The sequence below is a fragment of the Aethalodelphis obliquidens genome, unplaced genomic scaffold, assembly GCF_003676395.1.
Source record: "Aethalodelphis obliquidens isolate GAN/ISIS:26980383/991018 unplaced genomic scaffold, ASM367639v1 scaffold32, whole genome shotgun sequence".
NCBI classification, from domain to species: domain Eukaryota; kingdom Metazoa; phylum Chordata; class Mammalia; order Artiodactyla; family Delphinidae; genus Aethalodelphis; species Aethalodelphis obliquidens.
Window position 1 is genome coordinate 1622006 of NW_020837976.1, and position 22570 is coordinate 1644575.

The 22570-nt window shown below is 39.7% G+C and overlaps 1 protein-coding gene across 2 annotated transcripts in view; it reads right to left on the minus strand.

Moving 5' to 3' along the window:
• The window catches only part of ABHD3 (abhydrolase domain containing 3, phospholipase), a 38606-nt gene extending 17726 nt beyond the window's left edge, over positions 1-20880 (minus strand). For both annotated transcript variants that reach the window (XM_027127584.1, XM_027127583.1), the window contains exons 1-4: positions 20488-20880; positions 19869-20032; positions 18626-18808; positions 6021-6066 (exon numbers count right to left, since the gene is read on the minus strand). In XM_027127584.1, the coding sequence (XP_026983385.1) occupies positions 6021-6066; positions 18626-18808; positions 19869-20032; positions 20488-20649 (555 nt within the window). In that variant the 5' untranslated portion in view covers positions 20650-20880. The remainder of the gene's footprint in view (positions 1-6020; positions 6067-18625; positions 18809-19868; positions 20033-20487) is intronic.
• Positions 20881-22570: the final 1690 nt, after the last annotated feature.

Consider the following 22570-nt stretch of genomic DNA (forward strand, 5'->3'; position numbering starts at 1 on the left):
AACATCTCATGGCATAGAGGAACACCTGGCACAGCTGAAGCCTTCGATGAATGGTAGCTAGCTATTACACTGTTGCTATTCCTAAAATTATCATTGTTATTCCTAAAAAATATACTATTCCTAAAATTCTTTATTTACTTAAACATTCTTTTTATTTAAAAATTGTTTAAATATAGAGAATTGCACAATCTTTTGCATACCCACCACTTACAGCAGTTGATATTACTGAACTGGACTTATCAGTGTTAGAAGAAAATTCTATACGATTCAATGAATTCATATCCACATCTGGCTTACAACCTTCCTGGGTTGTTCCGATGGGTAGAGGGAGGAGGGAGAGGTTATCTGGGGGAGCATTCAGGAAAGGGCAGACTTGGGTGGGACACAGTGGTGTTCAGTAAGAAGATACTGAGTGTGGGAAAGGCAGTGCCTGAAGGTGAAAGTCTGACAACTGAACTGTGCTTTGGCTGGCCATGCGCTATATGCCCCTCCTCCCTCAGACCATTACAGTCCTTAATCCCTTGTGAATGCCCCCTTCAGAAAACAGGGCCCAGGAGGGGAAAGAGCCCTACATCCCTCCTACCCCATTAGCTTCCGAGGTGGAAAAGCTCAGTAGGAAACAAGAGCAGGTTTCTCAAGATCTGAGTCCTTAAATAACCACCGGAGGCATTGGAGATTGAGGCAAGATCCCTCTCTTTGAAAACCCTCTTTATCTCTACCCTCTTTTCCGCCTGACTTGACTTAAAGCCAGAGCTGCAACGTAAAGACATTGGACAGTCTAAGTTCATGCCCTAAGACCACTAATCAGCTTTATGACGTCAAGCCTGTCACCCCACTTCTCCAGCGGTGTCCTCATCTACTAAATGAGGTTTTTAGGATTAGAGGATCCCTGAAGCAGAGCTACTTAAAGTGCCAGTCCAGGGTGAGATAAGGGGCTGGCATCAGAATATAAATCAGCACGCTGCTTCTCTCACCGAGAGAGTATTTCTGTGAGAAAAAAAATAATCAGCTCACCTCAGCAGCATGCTCAGAGCCGCAGTTGGCTTACGTTCTCTCGCAGCCCCTCATACTGTCAGGGATTGTGTCAGATAGTTCGAGAAGTGAAAGTTGGCTGACAAACTGCATTTGGAGCTGCACCGCTTTAAAGTATTTTCTGGCTTCTGCTCCACTGTTGCCCCCCCACCCCGACCCCTCACCAGCTCTACCTTGAACGGGAAAGAACCTGATGGAGGCTTTTCTTTTTAACAGCTTTATGAGACATGATTCACATAGCATACAATTCACCCATTTAAGATATACAATTCAGTATGTGTGTGTGTGTGTGTGTGTGTGTGTGTGTGTGTGTGTGTGTGTTTTAGTATATTCAGAGTTGTACAACTATCACAATTTTAGAACATTTTCATCACCCCCAAAAGAAACCTTCCACCATTAGCAGTCAGTCACCCCACCTCCCTCCGCCCGAGGCAACCACTAATCTTTCTTCCCATCTCTACAGATTTGCCTATTCAGAATATTTCGTACAAATGAAATTACACAATATGTGAGCTTTTGTCTGGTCTCTTTCACTTAGCATAATGTTCTCAAGGTTCATCCATATTGTAGCATGTGTCAGTACTTTATTCCACTTAAAATGCTGAAAAACATTCCATGGCATGGCTGTACTACATTTTATTTATCCATTTGTCCATTAATGGACATCCTGATTCCTTCCATCTTTTGGTTATTATGAATAATGATGCTACAAGTAAGTGTGTACAAGTTATTGTATGAACATATATTTTCATTTGCTGGGTATATACCTAGGAGTGGAATTGCTGCATCATACGGCAACTCAATTTTAAGTTTTTGAGAAACTGCCAGAGTATTTTCCAAAGTGGCTAGGAGAGTTTTCTGGTTGGGTTTAGGGACACAGAAGTCTGCATGATCCTATAAACAAAAGGAGAGGGACCCTTGTGTAGCATTCAACAAACTCAGGTTTGGCTGAGTTCTTTGTAGATTATCATTCCTAAACTAAGCTGGAAACATGACAGTTCACAAAGTAATCATTAATATTAGGGAGTTTGTGGATAACTTGGATTCCTGGATTCCTGGTCTTGAAAACCAATCTGCAGAGAGCAAGAAAAGGAACCATTGGGACTTCCCTGGTGGCTCAGTGGTTAAGACTCCACACACCCAATGCAGGGGGACTGGGTTTGATCCCTGGTCAGGAAACTAGACCCCACATGCATGCTGCAACTAAGAGTTCGCATGCCGCAACTAAGGAGACGGTGAGCCACAACTAGGGAGCCCATGTGCCACAACTAAGGAGCCCACCTGCCGCAACTAAGACCCAGTGCTACCAAATAAATTAATATTAAAAAAAATAAAAGCACCGTCTACTTTGAGGGCTCCAAGAACCCTGCAGGAGTATCTGAGGATCAGTCTACTGAGACTAGGACTCTCTGTCCTCTACAGCTCAGAGCCCCAGAAAGGGCAACATGCAGGCTTCTCATTTACTAGTGAGCAAGGCTTCTGGCTTTCTCTCAATCCTGCAATGACTAATTGGAAATGAGGACAATGTGGTGGTGGAAATTTTCTACTTTCTTATTCTGCTCTGCAGGAGCCATAGTAATCCCTATAAATTCTAAGTATATCACCAACATATTTCAGCAAATCTTTTACTTTTGCATTTCTTCCACTCCTAGGAGAGCTGCTTACCCTAAATTCCATTTAACCTTTACTAGCTCTTTTGGGTTAATTTCAGTTAGAATCGGTTCCTTCCTGTTTGATCTTTGCTGATTCATCTTTTGTCCTTTTTTATGCCTACCCTAAGGTCTTACTTACTCTGGGTCTGAGCTACATTAAATCCTTTCTGGAACAAGGTAAGGTATAAATACTCATAGAGTTACTCTAGTCTGAAACAGGAACTGTTTATAGCTCTAAGGCAGAAAGAAGAAGGACTATCAAGGGATCTAAATATCAAACCTAGCTCTAATAATCAATATTGGCATCTCATTTTTGTGATCCATTAGGTTACAAGAAGTATATAGTAAATTATAATTCATTTACTCCCTTTAATTTCTTTTCAAAAACAGTTATTCTAAAAGGATATAATTATGTTTTAGTCATTTGCTATCCTTATTTTTTCTTAAGTTAGATGGCATTAGCCTTTATGATACAGATATTTGCTGGAGGTACCAGTTCATCAGAATTCAACCCGATGCACTGTATAAGACGCCAGAGATCAAGCTACTCTTATCCTCTCACTTAGAACTCAGTGAATTCTTTAAAAGTTAAAAAAATTTTTTTAATCTAATTACCATCCCTTTGTAAAATCTCCCAAAACTGTTCTTGGAGATATTTAAAAAATCTATGCAAGTTTATGGGTGAAAGTTACTGGGTTGCTGCATTCTTTCAAAGTAAATTTCCAATTAACTTTAAATGCTCAGGGCAGAAAGTTTTTCAAGCTTCCTCCTCCTCTTTTTCTCTCCTCCTTCCTATTTGTTGTGTTCTAAGAGTCTATCCTTTGCTCTACCAATGGCTCCTAAGCGATCTCACCCACTCCTGACCTCCTGGTTCCACTGCGTACCAATAATCCATTCCTTTCTCCAGCCTGTATGTCTCTTCTGAGGTCCAGTCTAGTACATCCAACTGTTTATGAAAAATTTCCACCTGGATGACCTAAAAGCACCCTCAATATCTAAAACTGAATTTGTTATTTTGATGACACCAAAAGCTTGCAAATTCTCCTAAATTTCCTATTTCAGCAAATATTACCTTTCACCGTATTAGCCTTTTACAAGTCAGCAAAACTAGACATGCCAACCTTGACTCCCGTCTCTTCACTTCCCACCATACTATTCTTTCTGCCCCATGAATACCCCTCATTTTTGTTCTCTCCCCTTCCTCCCCCCCACCTCTGCGTTCACACTCTGGATAGGTCTTTAATAACTGCCTTCTAACAGATTTCCCAGCCTCCAGCCTCCTTCCCCTCCATCACTTTTCTGCCATGGTTCTCCTTCTAAAACATGACCATGACCAAGGTATTTTATATGTCAATTATACCTCAATAAAACCAAACTTAAAAAAAAAATGTCAATGGTTCAATACTAGGTTCCTTGGAATTCTACACATGACTCTTCAAAATCTGGCCCTACCCTTCTGGGAGAATTCCTATCACTTCCTGAGTAATGAGAGGGAGCACAGTATAACGGTCAAGAACATAAGCACATAGTCAGCCTACCTGGGTCTGAATCCTGGCTCTGAATTTCTCAGTGAGAGCAAGTTCTTAACCTATTTGTCCCTCATTTTCTTCATCTGGAAAATGGGGATGATGGTGGCTACACTTACCTAAATCACGGGGTTGTTTCTATTGCTGAACATCGAGTACAAAAAGACATAATGAAAAAAAAAGACATAATGATATATTCTACGGACTCAACAAACATTAGATAAAATGATCATCATTTTTATCCCTCCACAAATAAGTACTTGCTACTACGCTCTTTAATACCTTGCTTTTCATGCTGAGAAAGCTCCTCTATCCCCTCTGCTGGTTCAATACCATAGCCTTCAAGATCCAACTCAAATTCACCTCCGCTGCGATATTCTGCCGCCTCCCCTGGGGCAGTTAGTTACTCCTTCCCTCTATGCTCTGTAGCCTTAATAAACCTTCCTGTGGTCACACTGTATTGTGTATATTTTTATGTATCTGACCATCTCCTGAAACTTAAGTTAAAGCTCCTAAGTAAGGGTTCAGGTTGTGTGTAATAATGTGTGCACTCCTCACTCTATTGCCTTGTACAGTGCCTGATTTAGGCATACAACACAGCTTTGCTAAATGAACAGATCCTTATCTCTCACTTTATGGAACCGAATGGATTTTACTTTGCAGCATGTTATTTTCTTGAGAGCCTCAGATCATGTCGTCCCCATCTTTGTGTCCTGGAAGCACCTAGAAGGACACACAGCAGACAAGAGCTGCACAAAAACAATTTGCTTAGTCCAGAGCCGGAGTGACAAGTTCAAATCTTTCCCTTTAGAATACCTACCACCTGTCTACAAGATTCCTAAAGGGCCGCACTAAGTAAGGAAATGTGAACCTTCACCTTCACAAGGCGCTTGAGTGAGACCGTAAACACTTTATAACTTTAGCTTTTGAAATCATGTTGCTCTTGATCCTCTCCAGGACTTAACTTACTATAAAGGAAAGTGCAAGAGCTCTTTTCTTTTTTTTCCCCAAATTCTCATAATGTACTGACACAGTGACATGATTGTAAATTTTTATTTCCATTATGACTTAATTATTTATAGTCTTAGTATCATTCACTATCAATGACCCAGAAAAAAAGTTTCTTTCTATTCTGATAGAATTGCCTTTGACCTGTGAAAGTGGTGAGGGACTAACAGTTGAAAAGCTTCAAGAAAATTTCAATGGGTGTAATATTTCTCATTCCAACTCACAGGTTAACATCAGATAGAGTGATGATTTTCCAAGAGATGGAAGGACTTCTATCCTAGCAAAAACTTTAGGGGTTAGAGGGGAAAAAAGCTGATTTAAAATAATATTTCCTCCATGTAAACTGTGGCAGGCAAATAGGCATATAACATGCAGTCAGTCCATTTCATGATGACAGTAAATTTCTTAGTTAAAAATGTATTACTGTAGTGGTTAATTTTTTTGTACCAGTTAATTTTTAAAGAAAATATGTTTTGCATTAAAAATGATGTAGATAAATATTTATTGATGCTAAAATATGGTAAGTATAAAAGTTAAGTTATAAAATAAAGCCTTAATTTAAAAAATAGAAATATATTACATTTTAAAATTTAAATATAAGATCTGGATGAACATAGACTAAGGGGATTCCCCTGGTCATATAATTATGGGTTTCCTTTTTTTCTTATCCCTATATTTCCACAATGAACTTGTATTATTTACATAATAAGCTATCTTAAATAAAAGGAATATGTTTTTGTTATAAAACTGGAAATGATTCTTTTAAAAATTAAGCTGTTGTGATTAATTTAGATTTACTTACCAAGAGATTCTCCCCTGCCACTCCTCTGTTGTTAAAAACCACACATCTAAAAACCAGGAAAGTAATTTTTGTTATTTTTACACATGATTCTTACAATATAATATAAAAATCATCTTATTGGCACTGTTTTAGAGCATGAAAGGTTCTTAAAAATCTGTTCCAAAGAAATGAGGATGCTTGATAATTTCATTAAATGCACTAAAATACATTTCTAGTTCTCTAAATTCAGCATGTAGGTTCAAACCAGAAAACTGTGTATCAAAGTGATGTTAAATTTTCCTACCAAAAGCAGAATTTTTACAACTACTTCCTATGTATATGTGTAGGCCTCCAATAAGTATTATTAAAACAATTCTGAATACAAGTCAAACTTAAATGTTTTTGCCTCAAATTAAAAAAAATATGTCCTCTACCTATTCTATTTGCAACATTAATAAGCATCTATTCCTATCCTGAGAAACAGCTCTTGTTCCCTCAAGGCTCGGCAAACACAGACACTGGAATTTTACCTGCGGTGAGAACATCACTACAGGTAGAGCTGCAAGGAGCATGGCATCTGGGTTGGAAGGTTGGGCCCCCACTATGCTACTGCTTGGTGTTCAGCTGACCTAGGGGAGGAAAGACTAGCTGTGTGTCCTATAATGCTGTTTGCCTCTCCTAGGTCAATGGTCATACGTAAAGGGCTTTAGAGCAGTGCTGGCTCACAGTAAGTACACAACGACAGTTAACTAATTAGTAGCAATGGTAGTTGCAGCACAATGCTAACCTTTACACAGTCATTCTGCACTGACAAAACTTTCCATCAACCATAATCCCAGATATGTATTTTTGCCATCCTCAAACAAAATCCTGACTTGTGTCTGCATGGGTTCTCTTTGATTTAGTGAATCTATATTCATGTCAATTAAAATTCATTTTGTTTTGTCTATCTGCTTAGCTAATCAATCAAGATCATTTAAGGTTCTAATTTAACCCCTCCCCTTTTTGTATTTAAAGCATTTATTATCCTTATTTTCATGATGTATTTAACACAGAAGAAATAAATACAAAAAGCCTGTAATTAAGAATATATGTGACAGGGCTTCCACGGTGGCGCAGTGGTTAAGAATCCACCTGCCAATGTAGAGGACACAGGTTCGAGCCCTGGTCCGGGAGCAACTAAGCCCGCAAGCCACAACTACTGAAGCCCACATGCCACAACTACTGAACCCCGTGCACCTAGAGCCCGTGCTCCACAACAAGAGAAGCCACCGCAATGAAAAGCCCTCGCACCACAACGAAGAGTAGCCCCCGCTCGCCGCAACTAGAGAAAGCCCGCGCACAGCAACAAAGACCCAACGCAGCCAAAAAAACAAAATTAATTAATTAATTAAATCTACTAAAAAAAGAAGAAAAATGTTCTAATATCTCAGAAATCTGATTTGAGAAAAGGCTAGAAATATTACATTTTATTAACTAGTCAGAGAAAGATTTTAAATATACTATAAAAACATGCAGAAAAGTTAGGTAGGGTCAGTTAGTCTTTAATCTTTTCTTGCTAAAAAGAATGGCAAGACACAGCCACTTGTATTTACTTGCATAAGCTCCTAAGTAACAGGAATCAGGGCTAAAGTTAGTTGTGACCTTGAACCTCGAAGCTTCCCGTCATTCAGAAAAGAACCACTTTCAAAGTGCAAACACTACATAAGGATAAAAATGGCTTCTGGAGCAAGATACCATCATGTGACTGCCCCTGAGAGAAGGAAGCAGAATTAGTGAGGGGAAAGAAGACGATGATCTGCAAACTCAGGAAAAAGCAGCCTATACATCTGGGATTTTCTTCCAAATTACAGACTGGGATGTTTGTAACTTTCCTTTAGGCAAAAGTGGATCACAGCTCTGCTATCTCTTGCTAGAGGAGAAACTGTACTGAAGTCTCCATAGGTCTTTGTTTCTGACAATGTTCAATCAGTAACTGTCATCACTGTATATACCTCTAGCCTTGGGAATGAGGCAGAGAAATAAGGGAGGATGAAGCAGAGAGCAGCTATGGAGGGAGGCAGAATGACGGCTGCCCTTTGGTCCCTTTCTCCCACTCCAGTTGGCGATAAGCAATTAGCTGCTTTCGTTTAACCCCTTTTCTGCCCTGACCGTCATCAGGGGACACTTGATACTTCAGTAAAACGAAAAGAGCAGGCTGTGAAACACCTACTATTCCTAAGACATTTGATGAGCCCCTCTTAACTTTATAACAGCTCTCTCCAAATAAGTTTTACAGTTTCTCCCGAACAATTTTAAAGGGTATGTCTAAGAGGGAAATTGTTCTGCAAAATTTATTTTTCCTACATATTTTAACTATTTAAATTTTCCTCTCAAAACAGGGAAAATATAAATAAAGAGAAGAAATACTAAATAAAAATCTGATATTGAGAAATTTTTATGACAACAGAACACGTTAATTAGGAAAGCAGATGATTTTCACTTAATGAAGGTTAAATAAGAGGCAGAGAGCTACCCACAGCACAGGATTTCTCAACCTTGGGCACTACGGACATTTTGGATCAAATACTTCTTTGTAGTAGGGCTGCTGAGAACCACTTGGTTGAGAACCACTGTTACAGTGAAATGGGACAGATAACCTTGAGTCTGCTCAAGCCCAGTGATCTACCAGAATAAAGGGATTTTATCATACAACTTTAAAAATTTTCCAGTTCTAAGATTCCACAAGTCTTTGAGTCTATGAATAGAAATAATAATCAGCAAAGGATGGAGTGAGATGAATATTCAGAGATCACTATGCTGGTTTTAGATAATAACAACAGATAATACTTATTAGTGTTTACTACGTGCCAGATTGTCTTCTAGGCCTTTTACATGAATATTAATATTGGAATGACTCATTCATTCAAAAATTTATTAAACAGATTAGTTACTGAATTAAAGATTGAGTTAGTGCTTGTAGGAGAAAAAGAAAATAAAAATATAAGGTTCCTGGCCTCAAGAAGAGTATAATCTAATTAGGTTGAAAATAAATGCATTATACTTTCAGATGAGTGACCACAACAAAAGTGATATCACAAGGCAGTATGTGATTCAATGTCCAACGAGTGGTATAGATAATAAAGCCTTATGAGGTTAGGATTGGCAAAATTCATTAGGAAAGGATTCATGAAAAAGGCAAATAGATCTTATGCTGAGACTCAGAAAATGGTAAAGATTTCAGCAGAAGGAAAATGTGAGATATGATATGGGCTGAAGGGACCAATGTGAGCAAAGATATAAGGTAGGAATGTATAAAAGTTTCTGAGGGATGAGAAAATACATCACTTTAGCTGAAACATGACTACATAGTAGGATAACGATAGAAAATAAAGATGGAAAAATAGGTTAGCATCAAAATAGGCATAGGGTTCAGAATGACAGGTTAAGAAAAGATGACAAGGAAGTTCTGCTTCCAGAAATGTCATGGTAGCTCCTACTGGGCCAACCCTTCTATAGAATAAAAAAGAAGTGCTTGCTAAATTATAAAGGCAATGGAGAACAACCAAAGCAGGCAGAAACTAAATGGGAGTTGACACTTGGAAGAAAAAAATGGCATTGGGTGAGTTTCTTTTCACAGCTTTTTGTCTGAGGGGAGGCATCAGCTGGTATTACTGAGTAATGGATAAAGGTCAAGTAGAAATGTTCAATCTCATGGGCTTGAAAACCAGAAAACAGAGTTTGATGCAACTATAAAAGTTAGAGAAAGGGGGAAATCTCAGAAAAGAGAGAGATATAGAGGCAGAGTCCTAAATTCTGGATTTAAAAAATGGGCACAAAGTCTGGCCGAGCCTTCTGTGATGCAGCCTCTAAGCAGTCCAATTAAGGATGAAAAACTGAACAGAGATTTCAGCTGCTGTCTACTACAGAGGGGACAGAGTTTGAATTTGAGTTTACCCAAATTGTCTGCCTGATAAACAAAAACCAGTCATTAGAAAATATATAGAAACTCTTTTAAAAATATATAACAGAATTCAGAGTCTCTACAATGGATCATTCAAACTGTCCAGAACAAAATCTAAAATTACTAGACCATGAAGAAACAGAAAAAACATGACCCATACTCAAGAGATAAGATAATCAATGTAACTGATCCTGAGACAGTCCAGGTGTTAGAATTAATAGGTGAGGATTTAAAGCAGCTATTATAACTATACTCAAGGACACAGAAGAAAATAAGCTTGTAATGATTTTTTTTAAAAAAAGGAAATAGCAGAGGAATAAAACCTATCAAAAATGGAAAATCTAGATTAAAAAAATACAATATCTAAAATAAAAAGTTCACTGGATTTGCAAATTGCCGTTCCAATCTCAAGATGAGAGAGAAAAAAAGATTGAAAAAAATGAGTAGAACTTCATTGATTTTGGGTATATTATCAATCTAACATACATGTAATTTTGGTCCCAGAAAGAGAGGAGAGAATAGGGCAGAAAAAATATGTGAAGAAATAACGGCCAAAATTTTTGCAAATTTGATAAAAAGACACAACTCATCGACTCAAAAAGAGAGAGCAAAGTGAAAGGGGAATGAGGGAATCAAAAATCAGAAAACAAATACTAAAATGATAAACTTTATATCTACCGTATCAATAATGACATTAAATGTGATTGAACTAAAAACTCTAATTAAAAGGCAGAAAGTGTCAGACTGGATAAAACCTTCAGGACCCAACTATATGCTGTCTACAAGCAATACATTTTAAATATAAATACAGATATTTTGAAAGATAACATATAAAAAAAGATTTATCACATAAACGGTAAGCATAAGAAGGCTGGAGTGGCTACAGTAACATCAGATTGAGATCACAACCAGAGATAAAGAAGGACATTTCATAATGACATAAGAGTTCATTCATAGGAAGATTAACAATCATCAATGTATATGTGAGTAATAACAGAGTTTCCAAATACACGAAGCAAAAATGGACAGAATTAAATGGAATCATAGAAAATCCACAATCATAGTTGATTTTAACAACTTTCCATCAATGAGACAAAAAAATTAATAAAGGTATAAAGTGTATCAATAACACTATCAACTGTCTTAACCTAATTTACATTTATATAATACTACATCCAACAGCATAATACACATTCTTTTTAAAAAATGATAATACCTGAACATTTCCAACCTCACTAAGGTCATAAAGGCATTATGACAGATAAACATAATTCATGTACCTTCTAGAATATGAAGCATCAGAAATCAAACACATAGTTAACAAGAATATATTACTGACTGTATTAATACCCAACTCCTGATTATCACACGGTAATGGAGAACACTGAAAGTTACATTCATAATTCAAGAACCTCATTCTCTCATTCTCTTGTTTCAACTCTTTCCCTATAAAATCTATTCCCTGTGTAGGAAACATGCCTTATTTGCCTGTCCTGTCTTGAATTTTCCTCATAAAACTGAGTCCTATGATATTACAGGTCTACATTATCCTGATAGGCAACAATCATGGGATTTGAGGAGCTAGTTGTTCCCAAGTTAGGAGCCTGAGACAACTAAGGGTGTAAAAAAGTAGTAAAGGAGAGTTTTCAAAAATGACCAAGTTTTCAAATAGCTTAACAGAAATCATACATTTTTCTGCAGCAAGGCTGTACAGGTGAACCTTAACCCTGTCACACACTGTCTAATTTTGGTGAAATTACTAACACTGTAGCTCTGTTTTTGGTTGGTAAAATGGGGATAATAATACATATCTTGGAATTGAGTACATATTAAATAAGATAGCCTATGTATAGCACCTAGCATGGGGCCTATCATGCAGCAGGCACTCAACTAAGCTAAATTTAATTATAGTAAACAAAAATGGCAATTCTAATTATTTTTTGCTGATCATAAGCTCTAAGTGGCCCTATGAATTTAAAACAAAAAAAGACCAACAAGTTAATATTTAATTAAATGCAATTTATTAGGCATAATATTTCAAAACTAGTGGCCACAAGGGGAAAAAGAGTCAGTTATCTTTGATGTGAGGAAGCTAAAAACCTTATTAGACAATTAACATCAAGAGTTCTCTTTCAGCAATCTCTTAAAACATTTTACTGGAATTTTTTCTTTCCCATTAGCTCTCTCATTTTCCCTAACATTTACTCAGTTGCTTTCTGACGTTCTCACATTTTATCTTACTTATTTGAATTCTAGCTAGGTCTCTTTGGTATTTCTGTACCTTCTGTTAACTTAAGACCCAGCTGAAGTAACCTACAGAAAACCCTATTTAAGAACAAAAGTGTTCTACACTAATTATATGAACTAATAGGAATTATTCCAGTGTCACAGATCACTGCTGGCAACTTTATTTCCCAAAACCGAGTCAGAGACATGTATGTGTTCCAGGATGCAGATTCCAGCGGCCGCTCCAAATTAGCAAGGCATTGCCCTCCTTCTCCCTGTTCCACCCGCTGCCTGGCCAAGCACCCTGCTATCTCTGGGCCCTCCTGGGATGGTTTCTCACCTGGTAGTAGGGCTGAGACAGTAAGTACCTCACTTCCATCTGACCAGACTAAAAGAGCAAGGCTCTTTTCTAAGCCAGACAATGGCCTGACTCACTCCTTTAACTTTCATAGCTTAATACCTTAAAAAATGTTCATCATGGGCTAAGGTTCTTCATATACATTACATGCAATCCTTATAACCCTATGAAGTATAGTTATCTGTACAGATGAGAAAATTGAGGCACAGAGTGACTAAATAATTCATCCCTGGATACACAGGTAGTATGTAACAGAGTTGGGATCTGAATCAGGCAGATCTGACTCAGTGATCCACTTAACTAGCTCACTACGCTGCCCTGTGCTGTCTAAACTAGTGACATTAAAGTCTCTTTTTCCAAAGAGAATGGGTGCTCTGAACATAGGGTGCCCTTTGAGTGCATGCCAGCTCTGATAAAAAGAGCTTTGTCCCTGAAAGTTTGTTAATTAAGGTATCATTTTATAGCGGAACATCCAGCAGCTCTATTCCCTAGAGAATAGGATCACTTGTCGGTATCCACCATAACTTTTTCCAGAAATGCCATGAAATAAGCTAAGTTCTTCATTCAGTGCTTTCTAACATTTAGCATTACTTCATCTACCCAGTCTCATGAATAATCAGTTAACTGACTCATTCTCAAAACTTTAAAAATCAAATTATTTTAACAACAAATGATAAAAATACTTTGAGATAAAAACATTCTGGTGTTAATTTAAAATGACATCTTATCTAAGACACTGCTTTTAGATTGGAGAGTAGTCAAAACTTGTCTTTTTTGTTTCACTGCCTGATTTTCCTTAGTTCAATCTCCCCTTCCTTCCTCCCTCAGGAAGAGTCTTTGGATGACCCTCCAATGTACTCCTAATGCTTCAGGAAATGCTAAACGTCACCTAAAGCTTAGTCTCCACTGGTGCTACTTCCTCTAAATAAAAAATGTGTAGGCCCAAATTCCAAACTGGAAAGGGATGGAATATTTAAAAGTAGTCAAATTTTAACCTCTTTAAAATCATCTCCCACTTCAAATCTCTCAGAAAGATAAATTATGGACAATGGTATCCTTGCTACCAATAGTGGGCTCTGCAGTGAAGGACAGGAGATCTTGATCCTATCAAACCACAGAAGAAAATCAGTGCTTTCTAAGTATTTTTTGTAAATGTGGCAAGAAGGAAATTTCTTGAAACATAAGCCTACAATCTTGACAAATTCCTCAGTTGATCCCTTTGCCCTCTTCTGCTGTTTCTCTCCTTTCTCTGTCAAAACTTAACAAATGTGTGACCTAGGAATTCCCTGGAGGTCCAGTGGTAAGGACTCTCTCTGCGTTTCCACTTTAGGAGGTCCGGGTTCCAACCCTGGTCAGGGAACTAAGATCCCGCAAGCCATGCAGCCAAAAAAAAAAAAAAACCCCAAACAAACAAACAAACAAAAAATGTGTGACCCACTCCTGCTCTTGTCTCCTGTGGTCTCCTGAGGTCATCTTTGCCGCAGCAGTTGGGCTTCCTTCCTCCTGCTCTAATGAATCTTCTCAAATTGTGCTTTATCCACCCTCATTCTCCTTGCCCTTTCGGTTGCATCTGACCCTGCTGACCTATTTCTTCTCTCTGTAAAATGTCTCGCTTGCTTCTGATAGTCCAGAATCCTGGCACTTGCAACACTCTGACCAGTCAGCGCTAGAGACTTTCAGTTATCTCCCAATATCCACCCTCCCCTTTTTTCCTCAGTAACAGAATCCCCCAATTTCAATTGGATACATGGCTGCCCAAAATAAAGATTTACTTCCAAACCTCCCTTCCAGCTAAGGAAGAGCAGGCCCAGGTGACAAAAGCAAAACTGGTACGCATACTTGCTGGAAAGCATCCTTAAAGGGAGATGCTGCATTCTCTAGTCTCCCTTTTTTCTCTTTCTTGGGTGTTGGAAGGCAGATGTGATAGCTGGAGCTGAAGCAGCCATAGGTTATGAAGCAACATGATAAAAGAAACTTAGTTTTCTGACACTATAGAGTCCTGATCTACCTTCTTGGATTTTCACGTGAGAGAGAAATAAACTTGTATTTTGTTTAAGTCACTGTTATTTTGAGTTTTCTGTCACTTGTTGCCAATCCTGGTCCTCTCTAATGCATTTCTTCCCTACTACTGAATACTCTTTGTCACTTCCACTAGACTGTGCAAATGCTCTTTGGGAATATAGGTTCTGATACTGTACTTTACTATACCAAAATACTTAATGACTGACCTAGATTTCAATGAGTTTATTAGTACATAATTCTGGATGGGTCACTCTTTTTTAATATTAGCTGGGGGTGGAATAAAATAGTAGATGAAGGCTCTCAGTAAAAGAGGTCAGAGTAAAAGATGATTAAGATGCTTTCAGAGTTACTGTTTTTCTCCCTGACTTTAGTTGAAATGCTGTAACTTAATTCAGAGAATGGGTAAAAGATTTAAGAAAATAGGATATTGTCCTGGTATACAAAATAATATCTATTCGGCTATATTACCGAATAGAATTTTTTAAAAAGAAATCTTGAAGAAATGGATGAGATTTCTAACTACTTTATCAATCATATGGGTGTAACTTATTAGAGAGAATGACTTTTTGTCCAGTCCTCTGGTTTCTATGAGGGCTTCTCTCTAAATGCACTCCTGGCCTCCCGGCCTTTCTTACTTCACTTGTCCTCCAGGAGATGAAGGACTTACCTGACTGATACAATTTTGAAGAATGAGTGGGTCGCGTGGCTCAGCAAATTCTCTTCTCCTCTCAGGGGCAAGTTTATTCAGGGAAGTACATAATGGACTCTGCCAATGAAGGCAGCCCAAGTATTGCCCACTCAGCTCCATTTACTTTTGACTTCTTAACCTTTACTCACAATTACCTTAAACAAACCTTAGCTTAGTTTCCTTTCATTATTAATTTTGAATTAGTGGACCTTAACAGAAAAGTTTTGTGTTGTGTCTTTGTTAGTTTTCAGGTACAGGAAAAAAATTTACTTAACAGTAACAACAGTAAACCCTTATGTTTCATTTGTCCATATGCCAGGAGTTAGGTTTTCTCTAAAGTCTAAATCATATCTCACAAGTAAAGCATCAATGGTTCCCTGGTGAACTGACAGAATCCATGACCCTCCCTACATACTCAAACTGTACATAAGATAGTAACTGGGGCCTGAGGCAAGTGCACCCTCATGATATTGGGGTGCTCGTGCTGCCTTTGCAGCTCTACTGTATAAGAGACATTAACATAATACCAAAGCATCCCTGCAAGGAAACTAGATGTTTCCCAAGAGGTAGGTTTGCTCATACTTGCTCTTTAAACTATAAAAAAATGTTCTACTTTGCTCAGGGAACAGAAGGTCTAGGAAGGAAGACAAAACACTTCTAAAGACCCATTTTGCTCAAGGCATGAAACCAAACACTTTACACATTCTAATTCATTTAAACTCTGTAATAAGTGAGAAGCTACATTTGGGGAAGTTAAAAATTAGTTGCCCAGGGTTACTCAGTAAGTGGAAGTTCCAACATTTGAACCCAGACCTGGCTCTAAAGCCCAGGCACATTCCCCCATATTACACAGCCTTCCCCAAGCTCTGTTACCTACTGGATCCCATGCAAGGCTATCAGTGACTTAGATCTGTTTTGCAACCCAAGGACTCCACACAGCCTTGTGCCAAAGTTCCAGATCCATTTTTTTCATCAGTGGTCTTTGAAACTACCTAGCTGTCTGTGGTGGATTGTAAACACATTTAATAGCCCTTCCTCTCAAGAGGTGGAGGCTAAATTCCTACCACCTGACTCAAGGGTGCCCACATGACCTGACTACAACATGGCAGAAGCAACACTGTGAGAGTTCTCAGCTTGGGCCTGAAGAAGCCTTGCAGCTGTCACTTTTGTACTCTTGGAACACTGTGCTGCCCAGTGAACTTGGGGTGAGCCTGATGGTGGATGAGAGACCACATGGAGCTGAGAAGAGTCATCCCTGATGATGGCTCCCAAACCCAGAGTTGTCCAGGCTGCTGACCACAAATGCATGAGTGATCTCGGCCAAGACCAGAAGAACCACCCGGCTGAGCTCAGCCCAAATTGCTGGCCCACAGATTGTGAGCAGAAATGTTTTTAGCCACTAAGTTTGGGGAGAGTTTGTTATACAACAAAAGCTAACCCTCTCTGACCTAGATTCAGAGATTCCTTGCAGTTAAAAACAAATGAGGATAGGTCCAAAGGCCACTGAAAAGTTTACCGGTCATTGCTTACTCATGCATTCTGCTACCTTCAAGCCCAGTGTGATTCAGCGTTAGAGTTCCCTAAACCCAAATAAGCTGGGTCTTCAAGCAGCTGACAGTGATCTGGTCCAGCCTTACCCTCTCATAGGCTCCTTATGGTAAGGACAATTTCCCACAACTCTTTGTATCTCCTCACAGTACCCAGCGTAGAGCCTTCCTTCTATCATACATTCTCAATAAAATTTCTGAATCAGTAGAAGAGATTTTAACCCTTAGGGAAGCTAGAACCTTCCTACAGCTTTGAAGCACAGTGTAACAGTAGCCATGGTAATAAAATTTGGCAACTTTTACAAGTAATGGAAAAAAGCCATGCATACCGGTAACTCTAGAGCTTATGAGATTCAGTCCTTGAGTTTCAACTACATTGTGTTTTGTTTGTTTGTTTTTGTTATTTATTGAAGTATAATTGATTTACAATGTTGTGCTAATTTCTGCTGTACAGGCAAGTGACTCAGTTATACACATATATACATTCTTTTTTTTAAATATTCTTTTCCATTATGGTTTATCCCGGGAGATTGGATATAGTTCCCTGTGCTCTACAGTAGGACCTTGTTGTTTATCCATTCTAAATGTAATAGTTTGCATCTACTAACCCCAAACTCCCAGTCCATCCCTCTCCCTCCTCCCCTCCCCCGTCAACTACATTGTTTTTAAAAGCACTTTCTAAGTCTTGGGAGACAGTTCAGGCAAAGTATAGAATCAGCAATTTAAATATGTACAAAAGGCTTTATAATCTGTATTTTCTGAGCATGACTAAGTTTTAGCAAAAAATTGGAATCAAGCCTCATATCTAACTGAATGGTGTTTAAACATTGTATCCAATGATATCCAATGATAAATTCCTGCTATTGCTTATAGTGCAAATTTAATAGGAACCATAATTCTGGAACACCATATCAAGGCTTTCAAGAGACTGTCACCTCATGAACAAAATAGACTTTATCTGTAAAAGATCAGAGTTAACTTGTTAAAATTGAATTAGCTATTATGGCATTTTCTTCTTTATATCAAAATGTTTTTATTAATATAAAGTCAACATCAGTTTTTCACAAAACAAGTGTTTTGAGTTTAAGAAAAGATACAACTTGGCTTTAAACACAACTCAGAGTGTTCCACTACAATAATTACCATTGGCTAAAAAAGACTGAGGCTCAGAAAAGCAGTACCTTTCACAATGAATCTGCTTTCAAATTTTAGAACTGAACCAGAAATTTAAAGTTGCTAAGTTGCTTGCAAAAATTAAATAGTATCTGGTGACTGAGTTGAATAATGATTACTGAAAAATGCTGTGCCATCATTAACTGGACCCTAGCCATGTGTGCCTGCAAACTCAGGTGGACAGAAAAGGCACAGATCACCTTTGGAAAGATAAGGATGACCTACAAGCTGATTCTGAATATTTTTTACACTTGGGGTCTGAGCCGATGAGGCAAGATTAGTGCATCCAGAGCCCAAATGTGGAGTATGACATGAGGGACATTGGGCAGTCTCTCAGGGGTTTGTAATTGCTATTCTCCTAGCAATCCCTTCACTGTGGCCTACTGCTTCTTAGCCCTGGGTCCTATGTCAATTCCTAAGTGATTCTAATTTCATGCATTCATTCAACCGAAATCTGCTGAGTGCCTAAGTACTATTTCCTGTGCAATGATTCAGTTATGCATTTTCCTGAAAAAAGAGGGGAAGGAGGAAGCAGGGAAAAATAATAATTTAGGGGATTGCATAATCCATGCAAGAAATAACAAGTATTTCGGAAACAAACATGCAGACATATTTAAGCTTCATTTAGAATGAATTAAGTGAAAAACAGAAGAAATCTTTCACCGGTACCTGTATCCCAATTCTTCACTAAGGTGAATCATATGAAGGATATACGATTCCTTGCTTGTTCCAGTGAGGCCAGGCAGCAATAAGATAGTAGGTCTGGTGCTGGCATCCATATAACACTTACTGTTATCATCATCAAACCAGTCCAGTGAAATCTGTCCTCCATCTGCAGTTTTAATAAGTTCACTGAAAGAAATAACACAAAAGACATACATACTCTTTTAGTGTTTCAAGTCATGTCTTAATATTAGTTCCTAATTCTCTCTCTCTTTCTCTCTCTGTATATATATATGCCATTACTTGGTCCTCTCAAAATAACTTCTTTCCAGCCTCCACTAACACACACGTCACTTTCTTTCATCACATGAATGTCATGAAATTAGTATAATAAAGTATTTCCAGCAAGATCAGTAAAAGATAGTACGTAAAAATGGGCTTCAAACTACTTCAAATATTTATCTTAATCATTTCCTCATTGCTCTGAAATACCCAGCATTTAACCCCTATTTGACTGAGGTCACCCAAATAATTCAACAGAGAATCTTGAATAAGTAAACTGCTGATCTGATCACCGCTCTAGCCGTTTGACTCAATAATGCAGTCTCCTCACAGAGCATATTACAAAATTTGCTTCTTAAACACTTCAAAGTACTTCTCTCATAGTATCTACGAACTTGAAGAGTTTTCCCAAACGAATAGTGCAAGTTCCAGGCAACAAAAGAAACTCTAGAGGGACTAGATGACTCAGTAAAATTAATAATAAGCACCATTTAAATCTCCTGGCTACTGATATATTCTGGACCATATCTTTAACACCTCAAGGACATTATCCACAAGAACCCATTTGCTTATCAATATGAAGTCCTTTTACTGGGGTCCATCACAGAAAATCCACATTAATTGGCGTCCTTCTCACCCCCACTGCCAGCTCAATGCATATCATCAAAGGATCTAGGTCCTCAGGGACAGAGGCATGACAAATTGGAAAAAGAGTAACCCCCAAACACTTCTCTCATCTTAGAAAATAAACCATTTACATCAGAGCACCTCCCCCCAACAGTGGTGAAAGGTAACACCTGAATATTTTCCTGCAGCTGCGTGTGTCTGTGGCAGACGTGCCTTCCACCTTCATTCCCCCTTGCTTTTCTATATACTTAACTAAACCGGAGGTTGTATTAACCAAAAACTGGGAGTATGCAAAACATTGTGATTTTGAAGAAATGACTGAAAATGGAACTTTACTTACTTCCTATACTTCACCGGAGGCTTGGAAGTGATGAAAGGTCTCAGCAGTGTCTGTCCTCGACTCTCCCAGCACCAGACCGTCGGGTAGTACGTTTCTGTCACCACAGGACAGTGGTCCTGAAGGAAGCGGCTGAAACTTTCACCCCCTGTCACTAACTGGGGCTTCTGTGGGGAAAGCCAGTATCAGTGAGGTGTCCAGAACAAAGTTTCTGCCAACTGTAAACCAGAAACAAGCGCAAACTCGTCCCTAGCGCGAGATGCATCTTATTACATATCCTTCTGGAAGCCTGATGCAAATAATTCAAACACAACGAACTTAACAGTGGTTTATTAAACCCTTCTAGGGAATGGAGAGAGTTGACACACGAGAGTCATCCTCAGAAGTGCTAGAGCATCGCGGAGCTGCTTTACCAGGTTAGCGAATGGTGACAGGGCAGTGCCGCCGCGCCGAGGTCAGCAGGGTCCCGCGCGCTCAGAGGGCGTCCATCAGATGCCGGGGAAAGGGCGCCCCGGACGGCCCCAGACACTCGCCCCAGACAGCGGCACCTCCGGCTTCGCCTGCTGCTGTCACTCCCAGAGAGCTGCCCGCGGCCCTGCGCCCGCGCCATCCCCCGGCTCACCTTGGCAATGCTGCTCATGTAGTAGCAGGCGTAAGCGAAGCTGAAGCCCAGGATCAGGGATAAGCCCACTCCCGAACCGAAGAAACCGATCCGGACTTGATGCTCCAGGTAGAGCGAGAGCTCCCGGGAGAGCATCCGCAGGTCCATGGCTAAGCGCTGCATGGCCCGGGGACCGCGGCGCGCGGGTGCTGCGGCCGGAGGCCAGCTAGCGGGCACGGAGCGAAAGCGGGCGCGCCGGCGCCGCCGCGGACCCTTGACCAGAGCGTCTCCGGCCGGACTGAGCCGGGCTTCCGCCAACGGGCGCGGCCCAGTGGCCCCGGGAGGCGTAGCCCGGCACGCCGTACTCCGCCGGCTCCGCCCCGGCTTCCCCCGGTCCGCCCCCCACCGCCTGCCACTCAGGAACCTTCTTGCGGCGCGTTTCCAAGCTTGCACCCCCGCGACGGCGGATGGTGTTCTCTCGGCCGGGTCGCAGTCAGCCTGAGTGAACCCCCAGAGTTGGGAGAGAGCGGGTGCCATTTCGGAGAAGGAAATGGGCCTGGCAGCGCGCGTTCAGGCCCCGGGGCGGGCACCTGCCCCAGTGACCTTGAACGATTCCGCAAGGGTCTTGGTTAAGCCTTCCGGTAAACTAGCAGCTTTAGGGTGCCCAGGAAGTGTACGCTGCAGTTGTAAGATTTGGGGAGTTAATGTCAAAGATATGTTAGGAGGATGCACTATGTAGTGAAAAAAAATCCTACATTCCCCCAGGAAGTTGTGTTGCCCCCAAGACTATCAAAAGAGAAAAAATAGTCTATAAACATTCAGTAGTGAAGGCATTCATACTTGACTTTAAATCTCTCAATCCTTTAAGTAGCTAAGTATGCCTTAAATGAGAAGTGGTTCCCAAAAATAAATGAGGAGATCAAGAATAGGAACTGGGATTCAACATTTTTAAAAGCCTATCTGTGGTTCATTAATGCTCTGAATTTATAGACATATGGAAATTCAGTTACCTAATATACAGACAAGAAACCATTTATGAAGTAGGTCCTCCTAGGCTTATTTATGGCAACATGACTAAAGCCAGGAGATACAGACATCTAAAAGGATTAGAAGATTTAACAATCCGTTATTATGAGCTCCTCCCACCAAAAGTTACCAGGAGTAGCAAGGCTCAGATAGCAAAAGGAAAAAAGGCAAGGGCAAGTCTATGACAAATTTCACAGGATATAAATTAGTGATAGGGAAATGGAATGGGCCAGAGTGAGCAATTTATTTTATTTGGCTATGATTTGGTCATTGCAACTTGATGGTTGACAGTACCCAGAATAATTGTTATCTTCACTGAGCCTGTTTTATCTTTTAATCTGTAGAGCAGTAATTTCTGCTCTATAGAGTTGTTAAGATGACTAAATGAAGTAGTGTACGCATTAGCCTCCACCTGAATATAAGTAATTCTTTCACTCACTGGCTCTTGTACTTGAGCACACCCAGAAACTCAAATGCACATGGCAGTTGCCATACTTGACCATTTACATGCAGCATTCTTTGCAATACCTGCACCCGCCTTCTACCCTGCCCACCAATACATACAAGTATATTTCATTTTGCTTAAGTTTGAAGTGAAAAATATCATAAAATAAAATAAGATACTTCATAGGCATCACAGTGTGTAGCAAGCATGCTGACCTGGGAATAAACAACGCTGAGCTCAGCCACCAAACTCAGGCAAACCGTTTACTCTTTTGGGGCCTCAATTCCTTGTCTATAAGATAAGATGGTGGAAATGGAAGAGGCCCAAGTTTCTTCCCTATAAGAAGATCATTCACAATCTTCCTTAAGACAAGAACGATTACTTCTAATTTAGATGAGGAAATGAGAGCTCGGACCCCAACACAATCCCCGGTGATCTCTTTCTCCTGGTGCTCATGCCTTTGTATAATCCTTTCTCCTTGAGTGCAGGTACAACCTGTGACTTCTAGCCGATAAACTATGGTAAAAGTGATGCGATGTCACCACTCCTGGGATTACATTATATTATGTGACCCCAGCTTAGCAGACTGGAGCTAAAAGCTCTCCTGATCACCTTGAAGAAGCCAACAGCCAT